The sequence below is a fragment of the Pagrus major genome, chromosome 4 (genome assembly GCF_040436345.1).
Source record: "Pagrus major chromosome 4, Pma_NU_1.0".
Taxonomy (NCBI): Eukaryota; Metazoa; Chordata; class Actinopteri; order Spariformes; family Sparidae; genus Pagrus; species Pagrus major.
The window spans coordinates 36448549-36475835 of NC_133218.1; the positions used below are offsets into that span (position 1 = coordinate 36448549).

The window sequence follows — 27287 nt, forward strand, 5'->3', positions numbered from 1 at the left end:
AGGCAGCTCAGGATGAGTCAGTTTATTAGAGTACTTATATGTTAACTCTCTGTTGGTTAGAAGAGAAGTTCTTAGACTAAACAGGTAAATGACTCCCTTTTATCCCTGCAGACATCTGGTGTTTTTAATAGGTATAATCAATATGAAGATGTCTATATTTTTTGCTACACTATGAGGCCTTTGTAAAAGTTTGCTGACATTCCCTGTCTCTTAATTTCTTGAAATTTCATAAAGTCAATGACCAGTGGGAACCCTGGTTAGAAAGAGAATGTCAGGTAGTGTTAGAAAAGTAAGAGTCCAAAGCATATGGGTAAACAAACAAACAAAAAATAAATTAAATCATTAGAAAAAAAATATATAAGGGAAACCTGGAATGCTGGAGGGCCATGTGGAAAAAAAAAACCCAAGGTCAAAAACAAAAGTTTGAAGACATGCAAGACAAAGGGAGGTGGAGTGGAAAAATACTTGAAAGAAGCAGACGTACCATTAGTCGGATACTTTGCAAACGACACAGAAAATCGTTTTACTGCCGGCATAGACAACAACTCTGAGGAAATAAAAAAAAAAAAAATTCACTAGTGTTACTTGGAGCCACAGTAACTTGAATATCATGTTTTGTCATTTCCCTGTTCTTCTCTAATGTGGGAGCGCAATCGTGGAAAAAAACCTACTGTACACAAAAGAGTGGTTGAAGAATCAGAACTATCTGTTCCAGTTTATAAAGAGGCCCTGGCTGAAGTTAAAACAGATATCTGATGTTTGTGAAGTGTGAAGATGTTGGATGCATGGATGGATGGATGGATGGATGGATGGAACATCTTCTGATGACAACGTGATATGAAATGTTTGAACTGAGGAGGTGAAGAGTACACACCAAGAAATATAAAACTATGAAAAACAAGCCCAATATTCAGGTCTAATTCGCTCTTCCTGCTACAAAAAAAACAACAATCCCAGTAAATAATTCAGCCTCTCTGTCATGTACTGAGACAACAATGAAATACATCAACTGGTGCACCTGACCAGGATTAAGATGCTTCAGCATGGAAATGTTTTTCACCAATATGAAACTCACGGAGGAGCATGCACCGAACCGGCACAATGTGTGCGTATTTGACAGCATCGAGACGAGAACGCCTCCTTTGAATCTTGAGAATGAGGTGTAACAAGATGGATGACAAGGACCAACAGCAAGGCTACATGTGAGACAACCAGGAGGATGGCAGCTGAGAGGAGACTGTGAGTCTGTATAATACAACAGTGACACCTACTGGACAACATGACGACAGACATCAATGTCATCTACACAATCAGGGCCAGTTATAGTGGCCATGCTGCATCATTAATGTATTATCAACCGTCTATAATTTCGTTTCACATATTATCTGTTAACACTCACAGCCCTTCGCTTTCTACCTTTCTAATGCAATCAGAAAAGAATAGTGAGGATGAGGATGTAAAACTGCTGTTTGATTTCTGCTTTGAGTCACATTACATGACTGAGTTTAAGACACCAGATTATTATTATCATTATTAGTTTCTCTTGGAAGTATCATGTTTTCTTCTGGCTGTTTGTATTGTATCCATAACCAAGTTTATCTTCAGTGTGTAGATTTCACTGTAATCATGTGAGCACTGAACAGACTGTTACAGGAAGTCAGTGTAGGCATGGACCATGCAAAACAAACATGGGGACATCATGATTGTTGAGAATGAGGGGCATTCAACGGACACGTACTGATGAACAGTTGCTTCATACATGCAGTACTTCTAAAAGAAAATCATATTGTATGCTGCTCAGAATGAAAAAGCCTGGAGTTTGATCTCTGATTTGTCTTAAAATGACAAGTGTGATCTCCACTGCAGCTGACAGAAAGAACAGAATCACACACAGAAGTTAAGAAGAAGCTGGAAATGAACTCAATCGATTTGTGAATCGATTCTGAATCGTTGGAGATCAAGATTCAAGATTCTCATGTGAATCGATTTTTTTCACTCACCCCTAGTTTGTTACATTTGCTTCTCTTGGTAAAGCTTTTGGCTTTTGCAACATTTCCGGTTGTGTCTTCACCACATGTAACATACAGTCTAACGTCTGATCTAAATTCTGTCTTGCAAGTTTTAATGGGCCTGAGGCAGCATGTATACAAACTGCGACAAAGCAAAACACCAATTTTACTCAAAGTTGTGGTGTGGTGGAAAAAAAAAGATGAAATAAATCCAGTGGTTTTGGTGGCTACAATGAATATGGAGTCTAAAAATACAGAAATTACTAAAAACATAACTATAAAATACATGTATGGGCATACATGATTTTTATGCCTCACTTCTCTCATCGAGCACATACAGTAATCTTCCATCAAGTTCTCCTGCTGCTATTCTGCATTTTCTCCAACTACTCTACTCAACACTTCTTCATACTAAACATACCTACAGTACACATTTCTACCTCATATGTTTAGGTGCCCAGCTTGCCCAACAGGGCGTCGCTCAAATTATAAAACTAACAATATTATTAGGACTAAGAGGATGTGTGAGACACTGATCTGCTGTTGCCCTGTGCAGGTTAGTGAAGGAGCGCCGTCTCAAACACGTACCGTCTTTGTAGGACAGACTGCCGGTGGAGAATTTTTTGCGATGTGCGCGTGCGTAGTCCTGCAGGTTAGGGGCGCTAGAGGACCCACCTAGGACAGTGGTGCTGAAGAGCCCGGCGCACTGAGAGCCTGCGAGGGGGGCGGGGGGGTTAGTTACCACTACATATTCATGCTGTTACTTAAACAACTAGCCAGAGAGGGACAGCAAGAGAGAAAAGGAGACAGGAAAACAGAGAAAAAGACAGCAGAAAAACAGCAGAGACAGGCAGATACAATGACCCAGAGGAGACCATGCATCTCGTAACATCATCTCTCTCCATCTCCTCACAGGAGGCGTGGGAGAGTTTTTAAAGTTTAGCCACTTTGTCAGGCTACGTGGCTAAAAGGAAACAATATGAACAATATGTGACATATTCAGTGTTCAAAGAGGAATTCTGGTATTTTTAAACATAGGTTTACGTGTTGTGGTGTATAAATGATTCAAAGGACCAAAGGTTTGGGAATAAGAGGCTGCAATAACTGCAACATAATCCTTTGGTGCAACTCTGATTGTTGAAGTGCTTGTTTTTGTCTCTGACAGGCTGACGTTGTTATTGTGTTTCTATGGCGAGAGACCTTTTTGTTAAAATATAAGATCCGTTTTGTAACAAGACAAGTCTCAAACAGTCTCAAAGTCTCTGTCTGAAATATGAGACGTGAGTTGTCAAAATCAGTTAAATATTCAGCCAATAAATTCTTGCTGGCATTCCCTCTATGTAAACTCTTCTCTCCAACTCTCACTCATGTTTCCACTGTTGTCTTCTGCAACAATTCACCTCTGGCGAGATTACAGAGCAACACTTTTGTTTTTGGTAATAAAATGTTTTTTCTTATTTCACAAAAAGGTACATCTCTGTTGGAATGACTTCATGATGTTGTCAGAGAATAACGACCTCTGCCAGTCAGTAGCAAAAACAAGCACTTTAACGCTGACGTTGGCGTTCCCCCAAAGGATTACATTGCACCGTTTGCAGCCAGCTGAAGGGATCTACTGGACCGATTTCCAGAATTTTGGCATGTATGAATCATTTTCACACCATAACATTCAGCTGTGGGGCCCCAGGTTGTAAAAATACCGGGATTTCCCTTTAAATGTGATTTTGTTTCAGAATTAGGATGTCCAAACAGAGAGCATAAAAGAGTAACACAGAAAGAGAAAATAGTAAGAGGCAAAAGCAACAGAATGAGAACGTTCTTTGTGACTTTTCTTTGAAAAATTTCTTCCTGTTTGACTGTTGAACAACAAAAACAAAAATGGCAGCTGCTAAAAGAAGTGGCTGTTTTTAATTTTCAGGGACTGAAGCCAAAACTGGTTGTGTATCTCTGAGACTGCACCACTGTATGTGCTTAAAATAACTCAACACACACCCCATGACAGTCATGAGAATCACTAACCACCAAACAACAAAACTGACCCAGCAATGAAACTTGGGGTGGGTTTTTCTTTAAGAAAAGTACATCAGAGCTGCAAAGTCAGTCCTTCAATCAGGATTACATTGAAGGGGGAAGGATCTGAGGCTTACTGCGACGGAAAGAGGAGGCAGTGAAATGTTAATCTATAAGGAGCTATGTAAAGGTTAAAGCTTAAACGCCTCAGTAGAGTATTTGAACATGTCACTCGTGCCAGTATTTGATGGTTTTATTAACATTTAACTCACATGAATGGAGTGGAAGAAATCACACTATTAACTAGCTTCTTCATGCAGAACAAATGTATGTTGAGACCATTTTAAAAACACCGGGCTCATCCTCCAAACAGTGATGGCCTTAAAACAAATTTCAAGTGGAGGCTCTCCATGCAACACACAGTTTATTCCAGGAGGATTTGTTTGTTCTGGAAAGTGGACCATCAAGTATTTAAAGCAGCTACTGGCTGAGCTTTGTCGGATGTCAAAATGTTTTGCTGAAGACCGATTTAGATAAAATATAGCGGCCATTTTATCAACAGTTTTCACCAGTCAGTCCCTTTGGAGAGCAGTTTTCGTTACAAACAAATGAATGCGTTAACAAACACATGTATATGACATGTACAGCACATCTCCATCAGGAGAAACAAGCTGCCTGCATGCATTTCAACACAAAGCGAAAACCACCCTCCGAGTGCGTTATTTACATCAATAGCAACGTTTCCACTGAAAGTACCTGGAACGTTTAGTCCCAGGAACTACTTTTCAAGGAACTAAAAAGGTTCCCTCAGCTTGATGTTGTCTGCTTTTCCACTGTGAATATGATGTAAATTATAATGCTGATGTATTAAAAAGTGACAGCTGTTTTCACTCAGTGTCATCTGTAGTCATGCACAAAAACTATGTCTGGCCATCTGATGTTTGCATTCTTCTGTGAATCGACGCTGATGTCTTCAAGCACAATGAACACAAAACATACAGGTTTGCGGCTTCAGATGTTTTAAAATGGAGGCTGGAATAAAATGCTGCAAGTGCTCGACCAATCAGACATGTTCAGCACTGCAAGCCCCACTGCCAAAGTTCCTGTACTTTTGAAAATGACTCCCCCCGTGAGGAGAGACATTAAATTTAGACCCTGGTCACTGGGGAAGTTCCTGTGGTGGAAACGCAGCTGTTGGATGATAGTGGCCTCCCATAACAAAAGTCCTTCACTGCAACCTGTCGCACACTTCATCTATACACACAGTTGCCATGGAAACAGGGCATTATGACACCTACCTAATCCACTCTGTTTCATCTCAGGGGATTGTCGTGAGCAGAGCGAAAAGAGTCGATAACTGCCTACTTTGGAGGATGATGTCTCAGATAGAACCTGGTGGATAAAATACACACACGCGCACACACACACACGCACACACACAGACACACGCACACAACAGGGTAGTTTGAGACCACTTGATATTATGTACCAGGCTCCATTGCAGGCTGCCAGTTTGCAGAGTGAAATATGACCTCGTACAAGAGGAGAGAAGCTCTGGGTTTATAAAACACACCGATTACATAAGTAACTCAAACAATACAGCAGCTCTGTGGAGGCTAAACAGACTAAAGAACCGATGTCTGAGAGTGTTTTCATGGACAAAATTGTAGATGGATTAATCTGCCTCACCTCCATGGATCCAGTCTTGTGATTGCGTATGAGTGGGGACCTCCTCTGAATGGTGATTGGCTCAGACAGCGGCACGGCACGGTCGGTCTCATCCCGTGAGAGGTCCTCCAGGCTGCCGGGGTCCGTCTGTTTCTGCCCGTTCTGAACGAGCAGAGAAGAAGAAGAGAACATACACATTCAGCTATCTGCAGAACAGAAACATGGTGAAGATATTTGGATGTGATTCTACCTGTCGTGCTACCTCTGCAGAGGCGGGCCTGAAGCCGAAGCCAGTTGGTGCGTTCTCCTCCTCCTCGACACCTTTGACACCAGGGCTGAAGTGGAGCTCTACATGGAAGCGCTCCTCTGAGGAGATGTCCTGCAGGGGGAACAACAGAGATGTTACAATGATACCGTCTCCAGCAAGCTCCTCGTCTGTGCAATGATCTGACTGAGGAACTACCACTGGCTACTTCAATATCTTCTTTTAAATCTCTTTTAAGACTATTTTTTTTATCAAGTCTATCTTATAAAAGTGATGTTTAAAGCAACATTATTTATCTTTTGTAACTTAAAATAACAGCTTCAAAGTCATTTTGATGCTACAGTGTCTTGTTATAGGGTGAATGGTGACTCTGTCTCAGCCACTCCGGCCCTGTATAACTTGTTTCTGCTCTATGTAACTTCAGTGACAGGGTAGGATCACAGCGTTACATACATGTTCACTTCAAGATACTACTACTACAAGATAAGCACTGCTCTTTATCAAGTTGCCAAGTTTATGCTTCAAAAATTCTTACAAAAAAATGGCAGCGTATGACAAAAATAAACTAAACACTACCTTATTGTTGTCCTCATACAGCATGATGACAATCTGAGTCATATAGTTGAGTTCAGAGACAGCACTGAGGTAATCCATGGCACGCTTCCACTGCTGGTCCTTCTCCTCCTGTCACACACACACACACACACACACACACACACACACACACACACACACACACACACAGAGATGAAGACACACAGACACACACAGACACACACACACACGCGCACACACACACACACACAGAGATGAAGACACACAGACACACACAGACACACACACACACGCGCACACACACACAGACACAGACACAGACAAAAACTCAGGTTCAACTTTCACCCTCATCTGAAAAACATTCAAAAGATCTGTAGAATTGATGTTTGGTTTCTTACATCGAGCAAACCTCCGTAGCGGAAAATGCTGAGCAGGGAGTGGACGTGACTCTCACTGGTGAAATATAAACGTGTCCTGACGTGGCGCCCTGGAGACATCACTCCTCGAGAGTACCTGCCAACAAGACACCAGTGTTGTGTCACTACAGCCAGTCCAAACACCTCGCATCATGTCTTTCCTTCAAATTTAAATGTACTCACAGAGGGTGCAGTTTGTTGACAGACTCATCCTCGTGCGTCCTCTGCAGGTCCAGCTGGATCTTTCTGACCAGTGGGAGGCAGTAGGCGTATGCTATGTCCAATTTCTCCACTTTATTTATGCCATATTCCTGCAAAAAACAGAAAAATGTGCTAAAAAGATACACAACTTCTGAAGTGGTAATACCTCTGACTACATTTGTGTATCAATTCCTTTTCATTGTATATTAAAAGGGTTCATTTGTCTCAAAGTAGCAACAAAACTTTATTTTAAGGTCCAAGAGAAGAGTTCAGATGTATCAACACTTAAACTTCCAGGCTTTTAACTGTAAATACGTATTACTTTCATTTGCAGCATCACTTTTACATTTTCATGTGTGTAACAGTAATAAACTACCTCTGATGGAAAGATTTCATGGAATAAAAGAGAGTACAGAGAGAAAGTTAATTTTAAGTCTAGCAACTGTGCTTCTCTCCTGATTCTGAGTTTTCTCATTAAAGAACAGAGAAAAAACTGGAACTATCCTCAAACACAAAAAGCTTGTAGTAGAAAATATTTCCCTGCAGTAGTCTGAATGTAACGCTCCACCCTCCATCCTCCTCTCTTACCTGTGGGATGACGATGTCAGCCAAAGCTCGAGAGAGTCTGAATAGCTCCAGAGTGTCCTCCAGGCCCAAAGTAGCATTGTGGATGACATCATACTTCACACAGTCGTAAATGTCCGGTATTTTACTGATGTCGTAGCGGCCGTTCTTCATGCGAAAGTCACGCTCAAGTTTGGACCAGCGCTGCAACATCAGCTCCAGTGTCTCACTGTGGTACAGCTGCAGGTCTGGTGAGAGGTGAGAAGATTACTTTAACATTTTCACTGCATTTACACCTGAAAGAGGCGTCATGATATTGATTCTATAAAGACTGTGCTGCTGAGTTTTTCTAATGTCATGTTTCAATGCTCAGAGTCACAAATTATATTAAATTCATCTAATGGAGGAGAAACAAAAAAACTTAAATCTTAAAATGCGTCCACATCTGTACACAGCTGTATACAACTGGTGGTAAGTCTTTTTATCTGACCTTCTAAATGCAGTAAAGAATTAATAAAAATAAAAATAAAGGTTAAAACCTTGAGATCATTTAAAGTTGATGGAGGATTTTGCTCACCAGCTGACTTGGGGTCCTCCATCCTTTTGCGGATTTGGGAAGTGAGGCTCTGAATGAGGGCGTAGACCCGGTCACATGTGCCCACTGGATTCTGGACTATCTTCATTGAATTCACCAAAGAGTCACTACAGGTCGGGGCCAGCTGTCACACACATACACAAAGCACTTTCATTAAAAAGACCAATTACACAGAACAAATGGATACTGACTGCTTTCACATTACAAAGACCTCAAAAAGCCAGAAGCTGCTAAACCTCACAAAAGACTTTGACTCAAATGAAGAAATATAATCAATCTGCAAACTGTTAGCTCAAGAAATCCCATCCTTCCTGCTTCCATTATGACAGGTTAGTAATCCTCTGAATGATCAAAGGAGACTTGGTCACAGACAATTAGTCCCTGTGTCTACATGTCAGCCTCCAAGTCGAACAAATACTGTGGGAAACATCTGTCAAAAAACAGACTTGAATTCATAGATTAAGGAGTGTTAATATATTACAATTTAAAGCTACAGTTTTGAGGGAGTAAAACTGAGTAGTACAACATTTTAAAAATGCATAAAAAACATACGCTTCCAGTATAATCACAAAACAGTCAGTAAAAGTCAGGGGAATAGTGCCTCTATGGCACATTCACTGCAGTGAGAATTAAATGGCGATGTAAACAAGTGCTCACATTAAATGCTGGATATCTAAAGAATCAGAATCATAAACAGCCATCTTGTTTTACTGCTGTGTCCCAGGTAAACATTTCACTGCATTGTTGCTTTTTCTACTTTTAACGTCCTGGGGTCTCTGGTGGCAGAATCATTTATTCAAAGAAGACAAAAACAAAGAAGAAGAAGAAGAAGACGTTGACAAAGTAGAAGACAAAGAAAAAGAAGAAAAAGGTGAAGAAGAAAACAAAGAAGAAGAAGACATTTTTTACACTCTCTGAGGCAGACAACACGATTGCAAAATTGCAATACATGTCCTGACACGGTTTAGAGAGGAAGGATAAAGTCTCAGCCTCTCTTTAACTTCAGTTTAGGAACTTCTTTTCACCATACAAAAATGTGAAATAATCGGCTTCTTGTATCTTCTATCAGCAGTGAGAAGTTGGTAATCATCAGTTATCATATCGACTGAAAAAAAATTCATATCGTGCATCTCTACTTAACTTATTTACAAAAGCAAATCTCAAACCACAGCTCCCTGTGAACTACAGACAGATCTCTTACTTGAAGTTAACCTGGAAGTTGTTGTACTGTAGCTGATCCTAAATGCTGCAGCCAGGGTCTTGAAAAATAAAGGTGCTTCCTGTGTACAAACCAGCGGCTGCACAGAAGATGCACAGTCTACTGATTTACAACAGTGTTTCTCGATGTTGTTTCCTCCTTCCCTCCTCAGGCCCTCACAGAACAGACATATATTCAGCTGAGAGTGTTAAATACAGTTGACTAATCACCCTGTCGAAGTCTTCGTCGGTGAAGTCTCTGTCCTTCTGCAGAATCTCATGCAGTCGGGCCTTAACTCGGTGCTGGCAGCTGCTCAGCGAGTCGCTGTCGTTGTCCAGCAGCCCGTTCATGTTGGCACTCTTCACCATCTGCACCAGGATGGGTGTCAGCTCCCCCTCCAGAGCCAGCAAACCCTGCTCACACAAACACACAGACAGAATGAAGTGGTCATCTGTGATTTGTTTTGGCAACATCTTTAATGCAAAGTGATGATTTGATAATTTGTCAACAGTGTGCCCAATACTTTGATATCTCACAACAAGCATGAGCTGTTGTCCTGGGACATAAAATATCATGACAGACATGAGACCGTTGTTGTTGACACTGACGGTCATTTCTACACTGTATGAATACACTGTAAAAAACACATTTTACCAAATAATGTGGTAGCACTTTAGCTTCACAGTTATTAGATATTAACAGCAGGCAGTACTGGACATCACTTAGTATTCCTTCTTCATCTGAAGAAGCTGTTAATCTCTGAAAAAGTACTAGTCTGGGGAGGTTGGATTTCGTTTCAGAACATTCATTTACAATTCTGCAGGTGGCGCTCTTTTCTTTCTATTCAACTTAGACGATGGAATCTAAGTTGATTCCAGCTTTATTTAACCACACAGTATTCTCCATGTATCCCACACTCACACAGCTGTTGACATTTCTGTAAAGATTTACATCCAGTAAATGAAACAAGTAACCGTCTGATGACACTTATAACATAGGTCAAAGCTTTCATCTGGCCATAACTCTGGTCCCTTAAGTTTGTATCAGTGGTGACAGACCAACATCTTGTACAGAGCTTTTTTGAATACTAGATCAAAACAAACCTTAGCGAAGGCTGCGGCCGTCATCTGCACCCTGCCTTCATCAGACGCATATATCTTCAGGTCATGTCTGTAGGTGCTGTGTAGCCGCAGTAATCCACAGCCTGGAAAGCCAGCATAGTCTCCTACAACAACACAGTGCCAACAGCAACATTAGTGATTACACAGACACAGAGCCTACTGGTATAAAATGTCAAAGTAAACTTGCTGCAAAATAAATTTGGCCTTATTTTGCTTAACACAGCACAGTCTGTGGCAAGATGTCACCATCTTTGTATTAAGGGACTCTGACTTAGAATCTCTTCTTTATTAAACCTCTGCTGGCCTAGATAGATGACCTCTTTGCACCCCAGCTGCCACTCTTACTTCTTTCCCACCAAATTAGCTTTGGTTCTTAAACCGGTTGGAGATTCTTAGACTCCCGGGGCTATCAAGGGAACAAGTCTGCAACAAAGTGCTTCTTTTTGATTACAGCTTGGAAAACATTTTTTGGGTTACAAACCAATTTATTTATGGTTCAAAATTAGGTGTGCAAATCTAAAAAGAAAAGGGCCTTCTGTTCCCTGTCTGCAACTAAACTAAAATATTGTGTGTGTATTGTATAGATATATATATTGTGCATTTTTTTTCTCTCTTTCCTTTGCAGCAAAGGTTTGATTGCTTGACTGCAGGTTTGTATTTACTTTGGTTAGAATCACTCCTTTGATCTACAATATGTGCACACCTACTGTCCTGGACATGTTAAACCAGACAGATGAAAGTAAATAATGAGAACAGCAGAGAAAAGGAAGAGAGGGAGACACAGAGAGAGAGAGAGAGAGAGAGAGAGAGAGAGGCAGTATTACACAAGTAAAATGGTATTTTTGACCCCCTTTAACGCCCCTCTTCCCGCCTCTTGTTCTGACCTTTCATATATGGATCAGTGGCTGCTCAGTGTGGCGGCACAATAAGTAATTCAAAGTCTCTCAAACATGAGGCCACAGCCTCATACTGCAGCAACAACAGCAGTCATGGTGGTTAGCACATTTCTGTTTATGTGCTTAAGATCATTCTGAATATATTAGTTATTAAATATTTGACTTAACTTTTTAACACCTCCTTAAACAACATTAATCACAAATATATGAAGTTAATTTTCGATCAGCAGGTGAGTAATTATTTGTGTCCATAATAAAATTCCTATGAGAGAAATGAAACGCTACATGACGTGTCTTCAGTAGGAAACCCTGCTGTGAGTCTCACCTTGTCCTCCGGGGTACATACAGCGGAAGGCCCTTCCCAGCTCCTCAGCCTGCACTCTGCCAGCAGGAGTCAGCTCTCCTCCCCACTTCAGCACCAGCAGCAGAGACGGACCTTCCTTACGAGTGTCTGTAAACAGAATCCAGAGCAACGCAGTTAACAGTCACTTAAGTATTCTGTATAGTATCTAGCTTGAGCTTGGCGACACATTACTTTGAGAAAGAGATCAAAGAAGCGCCTGAACATCTTCCTACCTTCTTCCTCACTTGAGGTTTTTGGCTGCCCATGGGGCAGGTAGGTTAGTTGCACTTTTCTGTTGATCCCCGAGAAGTGGCCATACCTTTATTGGCAAGAAAATAAAACGGATCTGGAGTCATTAAAAGCCAAAGCTATTTATGGATAAACATGGTTGGATGTCTTCTTCCACCTCTGATAACAAACTGGGGGGGGGGGGGGGGGGTTGCCATTACTTGTAATGTCGACGAACAATGTGGTGGTGACTAGAGTAGAAACAGGATCAGGATATGCCTTTCCTGTGAGTGATATAATCTGTCACACTGAGCTGTAAAGATCCATAATATGTGTTTTTAAGAACACACAACTGAAGTTGTGCTCAATTGTCTTCATTTCTCGGTATCCAGGCTGTTTACAGGAAAAACACTGCAGCTGCAGCACATCTTATGCTCTTGGTAGTTGTGTTTGGCAGGAGGTGACCTTTTAAAAACTCATTTGTCATAAGCACAGGAGGAAGCCAAGGACAAACTGCCCACACCACTTTTAGGATATTTAACATGAAGTTGAGATTCAGGAAGTTAAGGTTTCCATATAACTAATTGTTGTGGAAATGTGTCTTATTTGTGAGATATCCATCAAACCAACACCTAAATCCTTTAATTGTACAGTTTACTTGAACATACGTTGGCGTTCTGGCAAAGTTTCAAGGTTTGCAAAACAACCTGTATGGATTAAAAATCTGTAATTCCTTTTTGCAGTCTATCATGTTTTAACACAATTTGCTGAGGTGACCTAGAAAAGAATTAAATGAATATGGGATCAGGGACTAGTGGTTAAGAGGGTGACCCAGTTTACTCGTAACTCACATTTCCAGAACAGTCTTCAGCTGCTCCAGTTTGGACTTCTTCTCTTCTATCTCGCAGTCATTGTGCTGTCCTAGTTCTGCTAACAACTGCCGTGTGATGTCCAGCACCTCCTGTTGAGGTTCAGAGTAACAAGCTGTCAGAATTCTTACAGCAGTTCACACAAAGTAAAAACACACACACGCTGGGAGAATGTTAGTGAAGTATTACAAAGTAAAACCTACTTAACTGTTTCTTTATCTGACTTATTGTTACCTGCAGTTGTTTTGGCTTCTTCAGCTTCAGTTTCCCCGTTTTGTATCCTCCATATTTTTCAAATAGATCAAAGAACCTGCATGAATCAAAGACAAATTTCTGATTCATCGAAAGTCTTTAATCTTTAGCTGCAGCACAAATGAAGGCAGTAACAGAGACAACCTACATGGGGTTGCGAACTTCCATCTTCATCTTCTGTTTGGGCGTTCGGTCTCCATGTCGGATGACAGCAATGACACAGCGGAGCTCCATCCTGAAGAGTGTCAGGATAAGTTAACATCATCAGTAACATCTTATAAATGGACTCCTCTTCCATCAATCAGCACTCTGTTAATTCACTGGGGTTGACAATGAAAACATCACAGCTGTCGGTTATATTAGATAAACTGTACAAAGAAATAAAGAAAGAGCACAATCTTACTCTCACTGCAGTTAGAAAAAGACAATACGATGAGCACAATTTGCTAGATTAATACTGAATACTAAAATATTGACACAATAGAGCGACTGAACACAAGTTAACAATATCTATGTCTACATTAAGTCGCTTAAAGTATACCTAATTACACTGCTTATCCTCATTTAAGTAGTTTACATTATATGACCTTGTCTCAGGTTCTAGACTGTGAATGTTCAGGTACAGCTGAGGAAATCATTTACGGCAATTATAATAATATGCATGATGATAGTTAAGGAAGCAAGCATACTGAACACGCCTGTAACGCAAACAACATGCCAAACTGGTTTGACTACTGTTATAACTCACATGGTCCCTGACGTAGTGGGAACAATAGGGATGTCCTCTGCCTCAGTTGGGATGGACCAAGGAATCTGAAACTGAGGAGCCAGCTCACGCATCACGATGTTCCTAAAGAGCCACAAAGAGACACAAATTCAATCAACAGATCTGAACCATAAATCAACTAAAGCAGAAAGGAAATGGTCCAATTGACAGGAATGATAAAAAATAAACGTGGTACCCGAGGATCTTGGCACAGTCGTCATAGTACTTCATCGAGTTCTTCACGAAACTGAAACCGTTGACATCACACACATAAGAGTGTCCATTGGCACGGAGGAGATCGAAGCCACACACAGTTTGCTGCAGTAACAGGAGAGCAGGACACGTTTCGTTTTACTCATGACGAGATGCGACAGTATCAGTAATGGGACAAACCAGACTTTATCGGGACAATGCCATTGCTTACCTTGAATGCCAGGCAGACCTTTCGGGCCACCAGTTTCTCCATGGCTGAGAGCATGACGGGGTAGCGGACCTCCTTCCCCTCACTGTCTCGCTCCACCTTCCCGTCCAGAGCAGGAGACTTCCGAGCCTCAGCGTGAGCATAGTCTGGCCCCACTGTGTACACCTGAGGTCACATCAAACACCCACCATAAAAGGGACTGTATTTATATAGCACTTCTGTAGTCAGGTCACTAATTGTACATTTACTGATGAAATGCCTTTTGGGAGTCAAGCTGACATCACCTTCCATGTTTTTATGACCACAGGCTTTTCCCTTTATGTTTTTTAATCAAAGAACCAGATGTTTTTAACACAGTTGTTCATCTGATGAGTTCAATGCCGATTAAATAAATGGCTATTCTACTTCAATCAATCAAGGGCACCCTAAATGACTCCTTCCTTCTCATACAATCTATTTATCTGTTAAAAAGTAATAAGTGTCAATAAGAAGTACATTTCAAGTGCCTCACATTCCATCCCAGAATAGGGTCATACCTATTTCCTTTCATAATAATCAATACTCTACCTTAACATCAGTTCCATCTGTTGGCATGAACTCTTCATAGATGTAAGAGCCGGTCTTCCTCACACTGCTCTCTGGTGAGTACACACTGCTCCGGCTCCCAATCTACACAAACCACACAGCGAGACAAATGTTGTGATTCTGAAAACACTGCTGTTCAACTCTGTATAGTCTCTCCAACATCCATCACGATCTGAGTTAAAGGCTGCAGCTCCATGTTTGAAAACGGTGTCCCTAATTTATGGTAATGCTCTTTCTCTTGCAGAGCAATAGCCTCATGTACAATGACAAGAGAGGCTATTAAGTGGTGCAGGTTAATGCCTGGTGTGTCCTAGTCTGTCCAGTTGATTAACAGTGGCCATTATTACTGAACGAGATAAAAGGAAGGTGTACACTGAAAATGTCAAGAGCAGCCATGGACCTCTAACACTTTTCCAAATATAACATGTGCGCCGTTCCTTTAGGCGCATAAGTGCACTCTAAGAGGGGAAAAAAAGGGCTCGAGTGTAAAAGCAATTTCAGATCAAAGCCTAACGAGTCAGAACCATAAATTAGAGTGAAAGGATGCACTGATGAGTCACTGTCTGTGCAGGAGCAACTAGTAATGACCAGTCTGTTTTAGCTGCAGCATTAACAACCAAGTATCAGCATAATGGTTGTGAGAGTGGTCATTAAGGCAACAGTAAACAGGTGCTGTCAGGACAATGTCAGGATGTTTGGAATGGAATTTTTGAACACTGTTGGATTTATAGACAAAAAACAAGCCAACACAGCAAAAATCAAAGGACCTTTCTGAAGAGTCTCTGGCTGCCACCACCAGCCGACGTGGGGTAGTAGATGTAGACGTTGTGGTCCTCAGCGCAGACAGGCTTCTCAACAAAAGGCTTCTGGAATATCTCTCCGTTCACCTCCACATGGTCCTCTCCTTCCACCAGGTTACACTCTAAAACAAAAAACACACACAGCAAATGAGTCAGTGCACCAGGAAGCCCCCTCTCATTACCTCTTTTAATATACACAGATGACACTTCCCCCCCCCTGAATGTTTACTCTCGAGCCCTGTGAAGCAGCTCTGCACTCTGGACCATGTGATGTTCATCAAAAACAGTCGTTAGTGTCAAGGAAGGTAGAGACGTAAACCATCTGATCACTCATCAGTGCAGGGACCCTCTCCACGTCACTGTGTAAAAACAGGCTTTGAATGACAGATCCATCATATCACAGCGCTTAAGTATGGTACACTTGCAACTGCTTCACATTTGATACTATATTTATCCACAAGTTGAAATAAAACCAATGCAGTCTTAAATCAATGTGTCATGACGCTGCAGGGACAGAAGCTAGGATAGGAGGAACAAAAAGCTTCATGAATTAAATTAAAAGTGGAACGTAGTCAGCTTTCTATTGAGTTATCCCCATGTGATGTTAAACAGGAAATGTAACCAGCTTTCTATCACTACATTGTTGGTAGTATTTGCAATTCTCTCCATTTTGCTTTGTTGCAGGTTTTCTACTTTTCAAGCAAAAGAAAAGAAAATAGCCCATATTTCTCAGTTTTCTCTGGTCATGAAGCAACAATTTCAATAATATCCGCATCTTTTTACTGCATAAACAGCCCAGTTTTATGCAAGGGCCATCTTTCAGCGGTGAAATACTTTTTTCTACTGAAGTTAAAGCAGGTGAAATATCATGTGTTATATTTGACTGTTATTATATTTCTATCCTAGAAGGAGCTACTGTAACAAACTTCCCCCTCAGGGAAAGTATTACTGATTCTGTAAGTGAAACAAAGATGCAGCTTCTTTTCAATGTTATTTTTCTTTTTTTAAACACAGCTGTTTGCAGGATGAGGTAATTTATCTATTAACTATACTATCACAATGATGGGACGGAAAAGCTATCTTTGTTTTAGTATTGTTCATACACCTATGTTTTTATATTAGCTATTTATACACATATATATACTTGGTACTTCATTTCAATAACATTAGATCATGTTATTTTGCAATAAACAACCAAAATTACATTTTGTGGTAGCGTTCTAAAGGATAACTAAAGAGTTTCATGTTTCCAAATGTGTCACCTGTCTGTAAGTAGACTTGGCATCCTATTTAACTTGGTTTAGTCGATATAAGATGATTTATTATGTTTCACAACCAGTTAAAAACTCTTTGTGGTACGTTGAAGTAAAAAAGATACACGACTCAATAAGTCTACTGAATATCACTAATGAGTCGGCAGACTGACCATCTGGATTATCTGGATCACGGTTCAGCACAGCATAGCGTGGTAGATCTATCCCCTCCTCCTGCAGGATGCGATACACCTCTCTCCTGTTTGAGAAGAAATTAACTATGGTTGTCATATTATAAAGCCTCACTTTGCTTTGCATGCATAATTTAATCCAATACTGGAATTATAGAGCTGGGGTATGTTGACGTACCTGTCCTGTATGTAGTACTGCATGTTCAGGTCGTTGATGAGCAGAGGGTTTCTCAGTTTGGCATAACTCACTGCCTTATCCAGCGGGAATCCTGCAGGTTCACATGCAGAGAAAATACACACAGTTAGAATTTGTATGATGTTACCAACAGAAGGAAAACAAGTTGAGAGTTATGTTTGCTGAGAAACTGTTAGAAGATGGAAACACTTAGAGATACTGCCACATTGTTTTAAAAGATGGCTGGCACAATAGTTGGGCAGTTGATGAGAAGCCCATGTGGTCTCACAGATGCACACAGGAAATAGAAAATTAGCATGTGATTGTAGATTTATTTCATTCTGTATTATGCAGCTTTAAAATCAAGACCTCTGAAGGAAAGATATTAAACATAATTCATATATAATACATTAAAAACCCGTCTGCAATCATGTGTGCTTGCTTGTGTGTATGCGTGTTGTACCCTTGGAGTGGAAGGAGATGAGGCAGTCACACAGAGGCCATTTGTCCACGGGCTCGTTGAGGATGGCATCCTCTGGGAAGATGACCACAGTGATGTACTCAAACCTGCACAGCCTCTCCAGGATCTGGGTCATTGGCTTTGACTTGGACTTCTTCATCATGCAGCAGATCCCCACCATGATCTGTCGCTCCGGGGGCTGAACGAGGGAGAGGAGAGCAACATGTCAATGACCTGTCTGAGGAAGCAGAGAGACACTGGCAGCTCTGTCCCATATTTTACCCATAACCTCATATTGAAAGGTTACTGCAGGGCATGTAGACGTATTCAGCCTAACCTGGTTTCTCTGAGGAACTGTGATGACACCCAGCCGAAATGAAATAATTTGGTCCCTGTCAAAACCACTAAAGATATTAACCATATCTGTTCTTTTTGAGAAAACCATGCTGCTTTTGAGAAAATATTTGTGAGTTGTTCATATATACTTTCATCCAAAAAGTGATGAACCGGCTGCCAAGGGTGCATAATGTTGAATAAAAGCCCTCTACTGGTGACTTATCTGCAAGGTTACCATTTACAGATAACCTGATGCTTTTAATATGATATTCTAGAAAGGTCATTCCAGCTATCAGCAGCAGCTTAGTGGAGGAATATATTAAAGGAAACAAGTTATGTAATTTGACATAAATCTCGCACCGAGTCTGTGTCTTCGTCGTCCTCATATAGCTCCATGTCTGTCCTCATGCTGTCTTCCAGGACCTCGCTCTCATCGTCCTCGCAGCCCACGAAGAATCTGGGAGCGCCACGCCGGCTCTCGCCCGGGCTGTTGGGCTCTGACATCACAGTCCCCCGCGGCAGCCCTCAGCGTCCCACCGCGCCATCGTACACCAACACACCGCCAGAGCGGGCCGCCGATGGGAGGGCGCAGGGCCTGGGGAGAGGGACGGGTCCACTCTGCCTCGGCTGGACAGCAGAGCTGGTGGATGAAGGTGTGTGTGGCAGTAGAGCAGAATGAGACTGAATGAGCAGAGCTCAAAAGTAAAAGTTTCTGTGGGAAATGACGGTGCTCGTCAGTCCTCTGCAACAATGTTGTTACTCAAGTTTCTCATTCTTCTTTCAGCAAATTCCTATCTCACATGACATCTTCTCAAGAGTCTTTAGCAACATGGAGGCTACAGCTCCAATTATCTCACGACAGTCCTTTCCTCCATTTGTATTCAATACCGACAGTCCTACAAGAGAAACAAAACAATACACATTATTTATGCAACTTTGCTTCATGTGTTGAGTAATATTAATTTGCATGCCACTAATCAAAGTCATAGTCTCCCTGCACATCACAATAGACACATTATAAAAATATTTTACACACGTCATTCTTGTCTGTGTACCCCTGTGCACATGTTGGTGCATTTTACCAAAGTGGGCTACAGGGGCAAGCCTGTCATGTTAAAATCCTTTAAGCTGTACAAGCATTATTCTGCTGCATTCACATGGATTCAGACAGACAGACAACACTTTCTGGACAGTACAGGTGAAACAAAGTAAATACTGACAGAATGGCAGAACAGCAAAATGAAACCCGCTTCTCCTGTTGTGTGAGAGGCCTACAGAACATCTGGTTGTAAATGTCACCGCAGAGGACGGCACAAATCTAAAACATCTTAACTCTGGTCTGCACTGTCTTGTGTTGTTATTGTGTTCGGTATTCTCTGGTGGCCTCACCTATTTTTACCATCCTGCTCTCATCCATTTAAAATGACATCCAGTTTGCCTTCTCCATCTGAACGCATCAGGCAGAATTTTAACACATTTAATTACCTTTCACTGCTCCTATTTTTACATGTTAGTCAGAGTCAGGCTGCAACACGTGGGTGCAGAAGCATGGTGAATTATTGTCAATGCTTTTGTTTTGAATTCTCAACTAGGCACATGATGTCACAGTAGGTGGAAGTGACCTTGGTTACAACCACTGAGTTGATGAAGAACTAGTGAGTGGCAACACTGTTAATATTCATCAAGTACTGTAACCTTATCGTTCAGCTTGAATGCGACAATTTAAAATGTCGTGTAAATTGTACATAACATTACAGATCCTGCCATGTGACTACTGCACATGCACACATTGCGATGTCTGCTGAAATATTACACATCATTGTGCAGCTGTATATATTGATCCTTTGTGTGTAAAACAGTTAAGCCATTGAATCAAATTACTATAAATATAATATATATACATTTATATATGAATCCTTCTGCACTAAACACTAAATCAAAAAGGGATTAATGAATGCAGACAGACTTCAAATCAATAAGGAGAATCACTCAGTGACTCTAAATTGATAAAACCGTCTCAGTGCTCATCTTTCTTCCCGGATGTCCGCTGGTTTCTTTCCAACATTATGTCTCATTATGCCAAACTGGGAGGGTAATTTTGGTCTTTAAAGTACATGGTAAAGAAAGAACACCATGTCTGGTACTGCAAATCTCAGGCAAGATACCATCAGTTTAAGCAGAAATGTCTGTGTGTTTGAGCAATAATTACCTCCAACACTTACTCGACTGTTACACATTTAACCCTGACGCTGCAGTCTGGTACTGCAAAACAGCCGGGCCATCAGCCTCTCATCTGCATTTCCATCATCACCACTAAACATTAGCCAGTCATGGAGACAGGACAGGCTGGAGACAAACCACAACTGCTCATTACTCTCTGGCACGTTATAAGACACCCATCTGAACAACAAACCGCTTCACCATCGGGCACAGTCACTCAAGGGTCAACACTGACTATCTGCAGTGAAAAATTATGTTATTAGCATAAGCAGCCATGAAGGGGTCCAAATGAGAAAAACAACCACACCGCTGTCCAAAGCCTTGGGATCTCAAGCTGAGGGAACACAAATAAAACTGAAAAAAGGCCAAGTTCCCTCTACAGAATTTGCTTGTTTAGCTGAAGGTCCCCGTGACCTTAAAGACAAAGTACTCAGCTTATCTTCCTAGGATTAGAAAAACAGCTAAATTCACTATTTTCTTTGTCTTCTATGATGGTTTGAGACTCTTTTTGGACCAAAAACATGCAAAATAAATATGTTACTGGGAACTTTTTGGAAATTGTGATGTATGCTTTACTGTTTTTGGACTTTTTTTTAAAGATAATAAAGAAAGCAATGCACAGAAAATCATAAATATTGAATAAACATCACTTTAGAGAATACTTTGTGTGACTGCAGGAACGGCTAATCCTCCTGCTGCCTTCCTGGTAATTAAATGTTCTTTGGAAAGTGTCATTCAAAAGGGGGAAATAAGACATGTAGTAGACAGTTGGATTTGATAGATGTTTGTGAGGACGTCATTTTTAAATTTAAACACAGTTACATCTGTGCACACACATTTAAGGCAACGGAAGTTAGAAAACACGGGTTCATTCCAGTCGACTCTGTAACTGTTCAGTATAACCACATTAGAAATGTTTAACTGCTGCCTGGTGCACATACAGAAACTCATTCTTGGCCCCGAGTTGATTTTAAATAAACTCCGTCCATGCCTAAGTGGATTAGTGTTTCAGAGCTTGAGCATAACAGTTAATCTCTTCTATCACACCTGCTTACTCAGGCTACAAGCACGGCCATAGCTCCCACTGAGGACACGGAGGTCGTGTTCTCTTTATGTTTTATGGGGGTTTAGGAGATCCGGGTTGCAGTTCACATTCTACGATTTCATGCTACACGTGGCAGTATTCCCACTGCATCAACTTTTCAGGAACATACTTTAAAACATGGATTGTTTTAACCTTGATCAAAATATATTTTCACATAATCCAATTGGTTTTAATGAACTTTCGATACTTTCAATTCACAGTGAGGTTTTCAAATGCCTTGTTTTGTCAACCAATGGTACAAAAACCAAAAAAATGTATTTACAATATATAAAAACAGAAAAAGCAGCAAATCTTTCGATATGAGAAGCTGGAAACAGACAATGTTTGGATTTTTTTGCTTACAAAATGACTAACAGTTAATCGAATATCAAAATAACTTCTGGTTCCTTTAATATCATAAGACTAATCAATTAATCAACTACTTGTTGCAGCTCTAAAGCCAAAAAAAGAGAGATGCAACTGGGCAGTAAATGCATGCTGCTTTTGCTAAAAGCTGATACGACAACATAGAAAATCACCTGACGATCAACTCTAATTCACAAGTGACAGAATCAAGGCTAAACCATTCAACTTTAGTCCTGCCTCTCCTCCTCCCTTTGACCTCTCACTTAATTTCATATATGTAATCAGAGCCTCTCTATTGCACCACTTTCCATTAAATGTGCCCTTTCCCTCAGTTTCTGCCTTTTCTTGTCTGTCAAACTCCCACCTCTACCCAACCTTGAACCAGATGACTCAGGACTCCTTGCTGGGGCAGGCTCAGACACCTCCTGCAGAGCGCCATGCCAGGATCTGCTCCAGGCAGGGCTGTGGGGCCTGAGTCTGCGCCAACACCCGTTTCAATAAATCTATTTTTCATCTCCCTCACGGGTGTCACAGTCATGTTTACCTCTTGTTTATTAAGGAGTCACAGTTTAAAAATATTTTAGGTGGCAGTTAGAATTGATACCTTGACACCTAACCAGACTTGCAGAGTGAAGTGGGTGTGTAGGCGATGATTTATTGCCACTTGCCTTTAGAGATGCATGAAAAATGCTTTTAGATTCTTTGCACTGTATATCTGAAATAAGTTAAAGTGAACTTTGTGTCTCTTTTTAAAATTTGTTTTAATTGCATTATTACTATTAATTTTCTATTTATTGTGTTATTATTCTGGATTTTATTTATCGACTATCACGTTCCTATTTTGGTATTATTTTAATTGTGAGATTTGATTTTGTATCTTAAACTGTATGTTTCTGTTTAACTGATATGCTTACTATGTAATCAGGTATCCTCTGAAAATGAGATCTCATTTAATGGGACTTGATATACAGTATTAATTAAAAGCAGTAAATCATTTTCTGCATTCAACTAATCCACTAGTTATCTAATCGACTTAGCTCAAACTGAGTAAAGTTGTGCACAGACCTGAATTATTAGATCCTGTTTGGTGGAGCAGAGAGAGGAAGGTGGAGTAAAGATTTTAAATAGGAAACTTGGACTAATGACCTCCCTGTTTCCTAAATCCTGGCTTTGGACCTGGTTAACAGGCTAGCAATGCAGTACAGTGAGCTTGAGCATTTTCTTCCATATCTTCTGATGAAAAATCAAAATAAAATCCAGTGTCTGCAGATGCTACAACATACACACAAATACACAGATAGCTACCTGAAACACATTACAGCTGCACCTGATGCTCCAGGTGGAAGGGGGCCTGACAGACTTAGCTGTATGAATTTAAAAGACACAAAGGCGGGATGTTTAACTGAGCTAAATAACCACACAGTAAGCAGCGCTGGTTAACGTTAAGCTAACTATACAACATATTGACGGTTGATGCTGCTGTTACATCGGCAACAAGTTCATTAACCTTGAGTGCAATCTGCAAAATGGATGTTTGAATACGAAGACGTAGTTATTATGAATCCAGATTAATGACGCTAAACACTTGTGAACGGATTCTTGTCTACCTATCACGATTGGTTGACTTCAACAACAACAACGTTATTTGTCGAATAAACCGCCGTTAGCTCTCGTTAATTTAATTTAGCTAATGTTGGCTAATGTTAGCATCCAGCTATCCAGTACCCCGGCTGTTCGGCAATGTAAACAAGTCTTCCAGTGCCATTTTGTCCGCATTTGAAGCGAATACCGAATGTCCGTGCGGGTATTACTGTTAGCGCTTAACACAAGAAGCGTGTCCATTTTAAATTTCCAATACCAGCGAGCAACTAAATAATGAACTCACAAGTGTGGCTGGGAGGTTTACATCGCTGCCATCCGCTCGCTTCCTTTACTCTTGACAGTTTGCATGTGAAACCAATCTTGTTTTTTTCAGTTTGACGCACGGATGACCAAAGTCCCGAAACAACCAATGGGAGAGGAGAACGACTCAGAGGAGGCGTGACCGAAAAAGCAAATGAACCAATAAGCATCGACCAAAGCCAGTCCGGGTGCAACAACATAAACCCGAAGAGGAGAGGAGCGTCAGCGGCCTCTAGTGGTGAAACTGAGAACAGCTGTTTTCACAGAAAATGCGTCAAAACAACATGATTGTAGCGACACAGACCATCTGCTGTGTTCATGTGATACTTAAAGGACAATTCCCACATTTTGAATGCTAGGCTTTTAGTTGTAAATGGATATTTTTGGTATTAATATTCCTACTTTTACTGAGGCTAAAGAGTCTGAATGTTCAACCACCTGCAGTGTTTTAAAAAGTACCTAAAAGTCATATTTGAGTAAAAGTAAAGATATCGTGTTAAAATGTTACTTTGAAAGTCACCCAAATGAATAGTACTTGAGCCAAAGGGGTAAAGTATCTGGTTTTAAATATACTTAAGTATTTATTTTCTGGATATAAAATGTGTACTTAAGTATCAAAAGTACAAGTACACGTAAATTATACATATATTTACATATATACTGTATTCTACGGGTCGATTATGCGATCAGATATTGAGCATTTATCTGATTAACAGAATCAGTGGGTTATGTTTTAAAACCAGATTACCATTTAAAAATACTCTGGCTCCAATGCAGCATGTAAAGTAACTAGTTACTAGAGCTATCAAATAAATATAGTGGAGTAAAATGTAGTGGAGCGGAAGTGTAAAGCAGCAGAAAACAGAAATACTTAAGTAAAGTACAACTACTTAAAATTGTACTTAAGTACAGTGCTTGAGTAAATGTACTTAGTTACATCCCATCACTGACCCCCTGTTGCGTTAGCTTTAGTAGCAGTAATAGTTATAAGGCACCTGTATGTGTGTCATGCAGCTACAAGTGCCCAAGAGGATGTGTAAGGCACCAAAAACACTATTTGCAGAAGAAAAACCAAGATCAATAATAAAAACGGATAATAAAAAAATTCATACATAAAGGTCAACAGACTTGCATTTCTATAGCGCTTTTCCAGTCTACTGACAGCTCAAAGCGCTTTAGTACAGTTGTCACATTCATACACTGAAGGCAGTTGCTGCCATGTAAGGTGCCGAGCGGGGTTCAGTTTTTTGCTTCTAACCACTTCTATTGCTGGAACACTTCATTGATTGTGAGTGTTGCATGAATCCAACAACAGGAAGTTCAGTGGTGGGCTCTCCTACTCAAACTCAGCGTTTTTTAAAAGGTGACCCTGCCCTCCTTCAATAGACTCAGCAGAGCAAACCGCCCGCCTGCTGCTGCTGCTGATGTAAGAGCCAACACTGATGTCAGCGTGTCTCTGAGCTTCCCTGTGCCACCCTGACCGTTACATACCTGTGTGCAGGCCAGATGGGGCTGCTGTTAACTTAGTGGGGTCATTGTGGGCCACTTTACTGCTTATGAAAAGAGCATTTTATAAACAGCAGGGTGACCAGTGTGCAAACAAGCCTCCTCTATATTCAAACTGAACACGGAGAAATCAGCCAACTATTTTCAGCACAGAAATGAAAATACCTCGTCCCTTTTGGCATCAACATGGTGTTTGTATGCACTTGAAACCACGTATAGATTGTTTCAGTCGGATTCATCTAAACGCTCCCCGTCTCCTCCTTCACCACCTACAGCTCCTGTCACAAAGAGCCTCTGTGAGGAGGCCCTCTGCTGCCCTCTGCCCTCATATGGCTTCCATTTGCTCAAGTCAGGGGTGTTACACTCTCTGTAACTTACAGCAGCAGGTCAGACTGGGACAAGGAGCCTCATTATGGATCCAGTTCCAGGATCTGTACTCTGCTGAAGCTGCTTCTCTCTCTGGGAGCTGCTGGGTCTCCAGTGTTTGTGAAGTGCTATCAGCCACTTATCCAACTCCTGGCTCGCTGTTCAAACAACCAAGTTGTTCCTTAAACAGCCCAACTGATAAATGTGGACAGCAGCCACGTAGATGAGACCACCCTCAACTCGGGCGATAAAGGTCCAGTGTGGAGGATTTAATGGCATTGAGCAGTGAGGTTGCAGATTGCAACCAACTGAACACCCCTCGTCTCATCCTCCCCCACGAGAAAATGCTCTCTCTAAAGCCAGTGTGTGGTTTGTCCGGTCTGGGCTGCTGTAGAAACATGGCAGAATCCTTGGACAGAGGTGGAAAGTAATAAAGTACAAACACTCGTTACTTTAGTTTGATGCATTTGAGGTGAATTATGGATTATTTTTATTTGACGTCATCGCACGCCGCCTTCCCAACATCACAAGACTGATTTCAACCTATCAGTGCACATCACGCATGGCAGACGTAGCGAGACGAAACAAAGACGTAAGAAGACGTAAACAGACAGAGAGGGAGGCTGGAATGGGGAGAAAAGGCGTGTTAGTGTCTCGTATCTGCAGAGATTTTCTTATTTTCTCACTTTGTTGCTGCTCGGGACGCTTTACCAACCCAACATGTGGCTATTTGACGTCCTGGGAATGAGACTCAACAATCAACTATCTTTGTGGTGCGTTCAGGAACAGCTGGGACAAATCCTACTGATTCTACCTTTAACTTTGATAGTCTTTGAATTATATTAATATGACGTGAGCTTCAGTTAGCTTTGACCACAAAACAATTCAGAGGGAGACTTTTTACTCTGATACTCTGAGTACATTTCAGAGCCTGTACTCTATTACTTTTACTGGAGGAAAGACGTTTGATGTATTGAAAAAGCCTTCAGGCTAGAGATTGAGATCATAATGTCATGATGTTCATAAACTGTTTACTAAGGTAATAAATCAAGTGATAAGTTGGGTTTTCTCATAAGCTTATGTATAACCAGACTTCTTTTTGAAACCAGTGGAGTCGCCCCCTGCTGGCCAGAAGCTCAGTCTATATATTTTATACACTCGATGTTTTAAGTTCATCCTACATACACTGTCCTGCTGCCCACTAGGACCCAAAATCCACAGCTGAAAACAGTCCCCACCAAATGCTTTATTCATTCCTGTTTAAACAATGTTTGCTAAAAACAACGGTGGCCGGATGTTTTTAGAGCCTTTATTTAGAGTTTCAGTTGGTTCACGTCTCATCAGATGATGACAGAAAATAACTGTTTTGTTGTTTGACAAGCAAAAATGGGAAAGAGCTAAAAAAATCTGATTTCCTTTTGACAGCAGAGAAATAGATTTTTTTCTAAAAACACAGCAGACAAAGAAAGTGCAAAATTCATCTGGATCACATTTCACAGCCGTCCTGTTGTCTAAAATACTCATATTGTGTGATCAGATGCATTGAGACATAAAAAAAACAATCACAGGCAGTTGGAAGCGAGCTGGAATGGAGAAAATTAATTTTCAGGGTCGACTCTGATATCAGCTCACAATCAGACACATTCAAATTGGACTCAGACCGGTT

General features: G+C 41.0%; 1 protein-coding gene across 7 annotated transcripts in view; it reads right to left on the reverse strand.

Moving 5' to 3' along the window:
• The window catches only part of ppip5k1a (diphosphoinositol pentakisphosphate kinase 1a), a 35910-nt gene extending 12128 nt beyond the window's left edge, over nt 1-23782 (reverse strand). For 2 of the 7 annotated variants that reach the window (XM_073464637.1, XM_073464642.1), the window contains exons 1-27: nt 23733-23782; nt 18538-19073; nt 17845-18040; nt 17385-17475; nt 17189-17274; nt 15730-15884; nt 14945-15046; nt 14381-14542; nt 14153-14274; nt 13939-14040; nt 13339-13425; nt 13173-13248; nt 12921-13030; nt 12075-12160; nt 11824-11949; nt 10585-10706; nt 9712-9894; nt 8266-8407; nt 7713-7936; nt 7107-7234; nt 6906-7020; nt 6529-6636; nt 5950-6066; nt 5709-5849; nt 5318-5411; nt 2598-2723; nt 485-547 (exon numbers count right to left, since the gene is read on the reverse strand). In XM_073464637.1, coding sequence (XP_073320738.1) covers nt 485-547; nt 2598-2723; nt 5318-5411; nt 5709-5849; nt 5950-6066; nt 6529-6636; nt 6906-7020; nt 7107-7234; nt 7713-7936; nt 8266-8407; nt 9712-9894; nt 10585-10706; nt 11824-11949; nt 12075-12160; nt 12921-13030; nt 13173-13248; nt 13339-13425; nt 13939-14040; nt 14153-14274; nt 14381-14542; nt 14945-15046; nt 15730-15884; nt 17189-17274; nt 17385-17475; nt 17845-18040; nt 18538-18681 — 3208 coding nt within the window. In that variant the 5' untranslated portion in view covers nt 18682-19073; nt 23733-23782. Of the gene's footprint in view, nt 1-484; nt 548-2597; nt 2724-5317; nt 5412-5708; nt 5850-5937; nt 6067-6528; nt 6637-6905; nt 7021-7106; nt 7235-7712; nt 7937-8265; nt 8408-9711; nt 9895-10584; nt 10707-11823; nt 11950-12074; nt 12161-12920; nt 13031-13172; nt 13249-13338; nt 13426-13938; nt 14041-14152; nt 14275-14380; nt 14543-14944; nt 15047-15729; nt 15885-17188; nt 17275-17384; nt 17476-17844; nt 18041-18537; nt 19074-23732 lie in introns of all 7 variants that reach the window. The other 5 variants (XM_073464636.1, XM_073464639.1, XM_073464638.1 and 2 more) reach the window with 5 other exon arrangements.
• Nucleotides 23783-27287: the final 3505 nt, after the last annotated feature.